The following is a 9103-nucleotide window of genomic DNA, read 5'->3' as shown; positions in this document are numbered from 1 at the left end:
ATAAGGGTGTGCTGATGACCGTATTGCAAAAATGTTCCTGTATATGCACATATACACATACATATGTACAAATGTAGAGGGTGAGCAGGTTGGTGGTGGTGGTGCACTTCAAGTAGAATTTGCACAGATGCGCGAGTGTCAGGCGTTTTGAATGCAACAATATGAGCAGATGAAAGTCCAACTGGATGCTCATGGGGTGGCGGTTTGTATTTACGTGTTGGCTGCTTAGATTTCAGTTGGACCCACTGCTGTTGGTTTGCTACTTAAGCGGGAACAGATTGTTGCGAAGCACCAGTCTGCTGTTGGATTTCGAAAACGGCGTGTTGTACCACGAAAACGCAACTTAAACAAAGTGGAATAACAAATTCATCTAAAGTGTGTGAAAACAGTGCAAAATCAGTGCAAAATTGAAAACTTAATTTAAATAATAATTTATGAAAAAATCTGGAACATTTTATAAAGACACTTGATCATAGAGTGCATCATTTATAGTGTGTGTGTGTGTGCCTGTGTGTTACGAAAACTGATGAACATGATCATGGAAAATAACCATCACTTAAGCCACCAGCAACAGCAAGGCACAACGCCTTTGCCGTCACCACAACGAGCCGACTTGTGTGTCTCTACGACGCCACCAAATGAGTCCTTAAGTCCACTTTCAAGTCACAACAGCAGTAACAATGAGATACAAGTTTCTCCCACTGGCGCAACAACAAATCTGAGCAATGGAAAGACAACTTTGAAACGTTCATTCGATGTCGCTTTTCTAATGATGCCCGACGAGCGCTTCAAGCAGAAGCAAAACGAAAAGCATGCACGACTTTCGGAATATACTGAACGCCTACAATATCCGACAGATTTATCGCCACGTACCACACAGCATTCGCCACCACAGAATCCACAGCCACAGCCACAGCATACACAGCAGTCACAAATCAATCCGTTGGAAACGGTTTTCAATATGCAAGAAGCTCGTCGCTATCCACAAATCACCATACGCTCACCACGCGTCTATGATGACCCTACCTTGGTCATACCTGTTGGTAGCGAATCGCCCGAGTGTGTGCCTTTGAAGAGCGCCTTTACCAAAGTCTGCTCAATGCGCCTAGAGTCACCAGTTCAGCCGGCACCCCCGCTAAGTCCGGATCAATTGAGCTGCTCATCGATAAGTCCACCCATACCCACGACGCCTCCACGCACAAATAGTGGCGGCAATGGCAGTCTCTCGAATGGCAGCGGCAGTGGCAATACGACGCCATGCCTCAATCCGAATATTATCTATCAAAATTTTCGACCAGAGTATCAGTTCAATGGCACATTTCAGTCTGTCAATCACATACAGATGCTGCAGGCACAGCGTCTCAAGCAGCAATTGCTTTACCGTAGCCCCCTAAATCCCACTGCAGCCGCAGCACTTGCCGCCAGTAATCCTTCCGGCCCACACACAACAAATGGCAATCCCAATCCAGAATTTCTTCACGGCTACCCAGCGTTTCCCTTTCCCAACGCGGCTGCACATCCATTCGCTGCTGTAGGACCACCGGAGATGCCACGCATCGCACAGAGTCCCGCGGCGGCCGCCATACTCACAACGCTAATACCACCCACATTGGCTTCGACGTTTTCCTTGACGGCGCAAAATGTTTGCGCCAAATGTAACATAAGCTTTCGCATGACGAGCGATCTCGTCTATCACATGCGTTCCCATCATAAAAGTGAAGTTGCCTGCGATCCCAATCGGCGTAAGCGTGAGGAAAAGTTGCGTTGTCCCGTTTGCCAGGAGACATTCCGCGAACGTCATCACCTTACCCGTCATATGACCGCACACCAAGACAAGGAGAGTGACCAGGTGACACCAAATGGTGCTGCGTTAGGCGAAGGCACCGAAAGGCTCAACAATTTAGCCGGCAGCGGGAATGGACGCCATCAAGCGTCGCGTATCCCAAGTATGAACAAATGATCGAAGCATTTTTTCGGATATTTTTAATTTTGTTAAACGTCTACACATTCTTTATTTTTGGTCGGCTATTCTGGCCCATTTGTGATATTAATTTAATGCACGATTAAACATATTTGAAGTCATTTAGCTTTGTAGCGCAATTTGAAACTTGTAAAATATATAGAAAGGAATCCTAGGTTTAAGTAATTATAAAAGTGTATACCTAGTCATACATAATGTTGAAATATTTGAAATTAAATCACTGTAAAAATATTATATTCGAACATACATACCTAGTTATATAGTATAAAATAATGCACTCAGTGTTAACCAATAAATCATTAGCGATGTTGAAAAAAAGTATTTACATTTTATGGATGCTGGATTTTTAGGGAAGAAAATGAGCTGAGCTTTCGAACCGTAATAATTTACGAAGCACAATAATTTCTTCTTCGGATATAGGCTATATAATTAAGATATTTGGACAAGCTTAACGTCAGAAATTTATTTCTAAAAAAAATCGAAAAATTCTGTTTTTAAAAACTACTTGCCCTATTTTTAAAATGGTTTGGTGTTGTTTGATTTTTTGGAAACGTTAGCAACAGCCTAGAGTCACTTTGTAACACGACTGGTATGGGTGCAACACCATAACGGAATCACAAGTATATAACTGTAAAGCTGACGAACTGACCAGGAATGGTAATCTAGCCCCGCTTTCAGTAAAATGTGATCGGGTTGGTACTCCACTCTCGTCAAGTGTTCTGCTATCCACCAGAGCTATGGGAGCTTGTAAGCCATTGACCTACCGGCGCCCACGCTGTAAGGGTGAGAATTTTACCAGATGCCAGCTGCAGTAGCTGTATGGAAGAAGACGAGTTAGAAACATCTTAACTCTTCATTCTTGTATGTCTCATATTTGCAAGATAAAGACTTATACACTTGGAAATTGAAATTAAACGCCTGAGCAAATTTTTATTGGCTACAAGACACTTTGGCTACTGTTAAGATCGGCTGCAAGAGTTTTACTTTTATAGCTTCACAAAAGACTGCATGTGGTAGTCCAATTGCCATCCTTGAATCAGCCATCGAACCTAACCTAACCTTTCTGTGCTCATCAGAACCACTTTCAAGTTATCTTTATATTAGCGTGCCGATTTTTTATCAGAAATCTGTTATAATAAGGTGCCCATCTAACATCTTAACAAATGGAAAATGTTTGACCATTTACATAAAAGCTCCGATATAAACTCAAATGTAATTTACTGTTTTATTTAATCATGTTTTAACTAAATTTTGAAAATATTATAAAAGACTTGTAAATATATGTGGATATGTAAAAAACGAAATTTTAATTATATATTTCGCTTTTAGAAGACAAGTAGGGATCGTATGCAAGACAACTGATCTTATACCCACTTCTAAATACTTGATTATCACAGCCTCATGAAATCGATTTAATTCTTGTAAATTACTTTATTTCTCCGCTCAAAATCACTTCTGCTTTTTTAGCTTAAACAGAGTACATCAATTTGTAAAATCCAGAAGGAAACGTCGGAGACCATATAAATTATACATGATACATATACTATGTATTAATAACGAGCGTGATGAGCTGAGTCGTCTGCATTCACGCGAACTAGGGCCACTATGGGTAAAGCTGCCGTATAAACTGATCCATTACACTCAAATCCCTAAAATTGGGCTTAGTTAATAGACTAGCTTACAGCCATTTTGCGACTGTGATGTTAGAGTGTGTTTTTTGCTAATTTTGGGGAGGTTAAAACGATAGGATTTTTGGTGTTGTAGTCACGGAGGGTAAATGCCAAAATAGCTGTACCATATGAAAAATTTTTGAACTAAAATCCGTAATCAGGATACTCACATCAGGTTTAGGAATCATAAGTGAACATGTTTGATTTTATTTTATTTTCATATATCGCACTTTATCACATATTTACAAGCGATTTGAAAGCACCTGATAGAACATATTTCCCACAAATTTTATTGAAGCAACTCTCACGTTGACCGAGTTATTCGGAATAATGTCGGCATAATCCTTTTATTAGAGGAAATATAAAACATACCGGATATCTCAGAAAACGACCGGTACGGTATATGGTCAAGCGAAAGTTCGAAAAATGTTGACACAGGGCCAGTATTATTAGGAAAATATGCCCCCTGAATTGCATTAAAATCGCAGATTTACCCACATTTTATGCCCTGAGGCCCATATATTCGGATCTGGGGGCTTAAACATTTTTGAACACAATTTTCTCCGCGATTTCAGCAACTTTTAGTACTGAGTTAGCATGGAGATACAATTTCTGCACAATGTTTTCCAATATGTTCATTGGTGCTTGAGTTAGATAATGAAATATGGATTTTAAAATTGTGTTATATAATATGAGTAGTAACTGTGGTTGTGGACCGATTGTCCTCAAAATTAATCGATGGTGGACGAGCAATATATCATATATTATACCTTGTGAATAATATCGATATATAGTAAATCGTCTAAAAACAGCACCTCTCTTATATCGATATTATCTAAAACTAATAATATATTTTATCATTGAACCAAACTAAACGAAATGACAAGGGATTTGCTAGATAGGGTAACCCTTACTTTGCTGCATTTCAAAAGCATCAATTGTGATAGCTAAATAAAATTTACCGGTAATAGTGCTCCATATGGCAGCCTTGATCCAGATGTCTTCAAATAAATTCTCCTTTCAATTGATTTTGCACTTTAGATCGAACAGTGTACAAGTATGAGAAGTAATTTAAAGGCGGTTTTTATTTTAACTGGGTTTGGGAGCAAAAAGGGATAAAACTGCGCCAGATCTTACTGAACTTGAACCTAAATGATGGCAGAAGAATTCGTCCTTCCGACACACAACGATCATAGAAAAGCAGCAAACGGATTGGAGAGCTAAGAGTAAAAGGTGATCAATTTCGAGGTTCCCTACTTTTTTAAAGAAAAAACACAGAAACTTCAAATTTAATGGGAATGTTTATTATCATTCGAAAGAAAATTCTTTGACATCTATTTTTCAAAGATTATCTCTTTCAAATATTGGCCGCATCTACGTCGCAGATGGTCCATCCGTTGAGTCCAATTTTCGATTACTCATTCGAGTATTTCGATTGCTAGCTGGCCAATACAACAAGTGATTTTTTGCTCCAAGGCCTGAATCGAAGCGGTATTGTCCGCATAGACTTTAGACTTTGCATATCCCCACAGAAAAAAGTCTAACGGTATGATATTACATGATCTTGGTGGCCAATCAACCCGTCAAAAACGTGAAATTATCTGCTCATCGAAGTGTTCTCTAAATAAATTCATTGATTGTTGCGTTGTGTGGGAAGTGGAGCCAAATGTCGCCAAAATCACGAATTTCAATTTCAGGCATTAAAAAGTCAATTGCCATCGCACAATAATGGTCACCATTAACGGTTATGTTCTCACCGGCATCTTTTTTGAAGAAATATGTACCGATGATACCACCGGTCCACATACCACACCAAACTGTTGGTTTTTCTGGAAAAAATAGCAGCTCTTCTTTCTCTTCGGGTTACTCGTCCCATGTGCGGCAATTTTGCTTGTTTACATATCCATTGAGCCAAAAATGGGCCCAACGTCGAGTCTTCTTGGAATTTTTGAATGTCGCTTGAGAAGGTCGAGGTCGACTTCAGTTCTTGCACAAGCTCTATTTTGTACGCTTTCAATTTAAGATCTCCACGTCAAATGCTCCAATTTATTTCATAGTCTAAGTTGCTGCGAACGGCGCCGAATCGACTCTCTGCGGTCTTCGTGTACACTCTCAGCTACTGTTGCTATATTTTCTTCACTGCGTGCTGGACGTGGTCTTTTCGGTCGAATATTATCCAATAATGAATGCTGGGCCTCAAGATGAGTTGTGGTGTTGCGAATAGTACGTTCAGCAGGCCGATTATGTTGACCATAAGTTGAGCGAAACGCGCGAAACACTTTTTTTACAGAAAGTGAATATAATTAAACGATTTGTAAACATTAGGCAGGCGTAAGTCTTTCTGTAAAGAAATGCCTGACACAACTAACGAATGATCTGTCAAGCAAAGGCTATTGGAAAAAAGTACCTCTCCTTGGATCACTCGTTATATAACTTAAAATCAAGTCTTTCTATGGAATTTTTATATATGTGAAGCGCATTATAGCTTCGGTGCAACCGATGCTAACGTTTTTTCCCGTTATTATTTTATTTATTATTTTTATTAGTACTGCAATCTATTCCTAATAAATGTATTCCTGTGCTCTCCCTCTTTACCACCTCCAACACAAGTGCACCCAGAGGTTGCAAGAAGTACTGGCAAATTTAGTGCAATAAAATGAGTTGTGAACAAAGACTATAAATGTGCGTCTTCTCAAAGCCAATGCTGTCTACAACTCGCTAAAGCGAAACGCGTTCCCAAGCACAAGAGCGTGAAAACATAATCCCATCATGGGAACAAAGCGCTCAAACAACTTCATATCTATTGATACGCGAGTATATGGTGTGCTTTGTATGGGATCCAATGAGCACTGCCAAATTCAACGCCAGTAAGTGATATCCGCTGGGAGTTTTCTATAACCTAACGCGATTTGGATACGCTAAATCAACGTAATTTGCCGTGGCTCATTTGTGCAGTGCAGTGGCAACGCGAGCGCGGCGTGGAATCCTATAAGTGAGCCATCATCACAAAAATGAGTCTATAAGCGAGTGTGTGAATGTGTTTGCGTGCAACGCTTTGTGGGTAGCAAGTGGTGTCCTTGTTAGCAGCTAAGCACGGCTGTGCCATCAACCCCAAAAAGAGCAGAGGAATTCGACTCGCTCTGTAAGAATTCGACATGGCAAGCAAATTTGTGCGCTGCTGCTCGTGCCAGTGCGGCTCGCATGGGAAAACACCGCCGCACAGTAATGTTGAATAAATTTGCTCAAAGTGTTCGGGTAAATAAAGTCAACAAGGGTGTGCGATTTGAAGATTTGCCGATTTGCTGATTGTCTATTGCCGACGTGTGATTTGTAAGGGCATTCGTTATGCGAAATGCGCAGATAAATAAGAAAATATTGAAACTCAAAAACAATTTCGTTAACAACGCTTCAGAAGCGTGCCGCCAGTACGCTCTTTGAGGCTGTGAAAAAGTGTAAGGCAGGGTAACGGTACATTTCTAGTGCATTTTTGCGATCCACTGGCCGTTCACATATATTTTGTCTGCATTCAAAATCATATGCAAGTCATTAACGTTTTTTGTGTTGCAGCTATTTTAAAATGGTCACATGACTATTACAGCCGGAACCAATTCTTGCATACGTTGGCACTGGCACTGGCTGGCTGGTTAGACTGACGATAGACGCTGGACTCATATGCTTGTCGACGCTTTCAGGCGGAATGCGCTAACAAGGTGAAACATATTCTTGCATGCGCTCCGATTTCGATAAGGTTGTTGTCGGACGAGTTGCCGGTTAAATGTAGCAGAAGGTTTCTGGTACGGAAACAGCTTCTGGTTATAATGCGCTAAAATATTTGTGGCAAATTTTCATATAAAAATGTGCATTAAATTCGTATGCTCTTGTATATTATTTATTAAACATGCAGATTTGTTTCTTGAGGCAGCTAGTTTTAGATACTCTGCACTGATTATCGCAATCGAAAGGTATACTAGCGAAGTGATATATGATATCTCTCTCACATCTTTAGAATGATAATGAATTTTTATTTTTAAGCCGACAACGATATGGATTCCTCTGTGATCTATATCCAAAACTCCAAATTCATTAAGTTTTGTGCGGTTAGTTTATATTGTTATAAAGCCCCAGGGTCACTTACCGTAGTTTAGTTTGAATTATCCGTAAGACTTTAAGTCAATACTAGAAGAAAATTACATCTAGAAAACTATTTTTACGAATGCCCCAAGTCAGTACACCAAAGCGGTCCATTCTTTACACTGGTTATAAATTATCGCAATAGCAAAATTCGGAACTAAAGAGAAATATAATACACAAATGATCTATTAACTTTTCAGATAGACTGTTGGGACAATAGTCGAGACACTTACGAGTACATCCGCAACATTAAGTTTTCTGAGGGTAACCCATACTTCAAATTCTGTCTGAGTCTGAGTCTGGGTTTTAGGCTTACGTGGCATGGGCCTCTGAATACATTTTCGCATCAGAGGCACCTATTTGAGAGGTCGGGGTGTTTGTGTGGGGCGCTGGTCGAGGATTGGGTGCATGTTATTGCAGAATGCCATACATATTTACTCGGACATTAGGGATCTGGATGGTATGGAGATTAGCTGGACTGATGGACGTTTATATGTTAGCGGTGTGATCTCCACTAGTCGGAATGCCGAACAGTTAGGGTCGTTTGACATTGCCGCTAGATATTAGGGCTAACTTCTTGTGTGAATGGTGTGTGCGTGTAATTTGCGTATGGAGTCCAACCCCTGGTCACCAGTCCAGAGCAGTATGAAAGCTCAATTGATAGTAGTTTCGACTACGAGATATGACCGGAGACGGAATTTGTCCGGAAGTAAGGCATTCCTCTCGTAGGCGACAGAGGCCACACAAATGCAATATGTCTTTTGTAGGGTTTTGCCTTAGAAATAGAAGCTTTGCATTGTCAGAAAATAGTGTTATAAAGTTCCACCAATTGGTTCCAAATAGTATTTGCATTGTTTGTTACTGATCATAATCTGGTGCTGACAGAATCGAAAAGACTGCAAGCATTGTCCATAGCAAGGCACCAGGGAAGCACTGGAGCATCTCTTGTGCACTTTTCCTTCATTTGCGAGGCAACGCTTCATTCAAACCCCACGGTTTGAGACACTGGAAGAGGTATCGATAGTGACACGGCAAAACCTATTAAAATTCGTGTCAAGTACTGGTATCCTGAAAAATGACTACTTCTCATGAACTACACAACGGCTATCCATCTGACATCGATAAGAATCAAACTGGTCTATACGTGGCTCATTAGCCTACCAGACTATCTTAACTATCTGTGGTGGAACTGACTTATGCTAACTCACCTTTCTTTCCAGACCTAAATTTTCCAAAGCAGCTCAACTAAACTATTCCACGTTATTTACTCTCTTCACAAGAATGGATCTAGTCCGATATTGCAAACCCGACTTTATTGTCT

General features: G+C 40.3%; 1 protein-coding gene across 1 annotated transcript; it reads left to right on the top strand.

Annotated features, from left to right (window-relative positions):
- Nucleotides 1-323: 323 nt before the first annotated feature.
- LOC120778018 lies at nt 324-2244 on the top strand. Its single transcript, XM_040109690.1, has one exon. It carries the CDS (start codon nt 527-529, stop codon nt 1958-1960), a length of 1434 nt encoding a protein of 477 aa, XP_039965624.1. The 5' UTR covers nt 324-526; the 3' UTR covers nt 1961-2244.
- The last annotated feature ends 6859 nt before the right edge of the window (nt 2245-9103 follow it).

This window comes from Bactrocera tryoni, chromosome 5, assembly GCF_016617805.1.
Source record: "Bactrocera tryoni isolate S06 chromosome 5, CSIRO_BtryS06_freeze2, whole genome shotgun sequence".
NCBI classification, from domain to species: domain Eukaryota; kingdom Metazoa; phylum Arthropoda; class Insecta; order Diptera; family Tephritidae; genus Bactrocera; species Bactrocera tryoni.
The sequence above is the reverse complement of the archived record's forward strand: the minus strand, read 5'-3'. Positions and strand labels throughout refer to the sequence as shown.

What these genes read in the sequence shown, in the direction of transcription:
- LOC120778018 (XM_040109690.1), top strand. Translation starts at nt 527, where the DNA reads ATGAACATGATCATGGAAAATAACCATCACTTAAGCCACCAGCAACAG.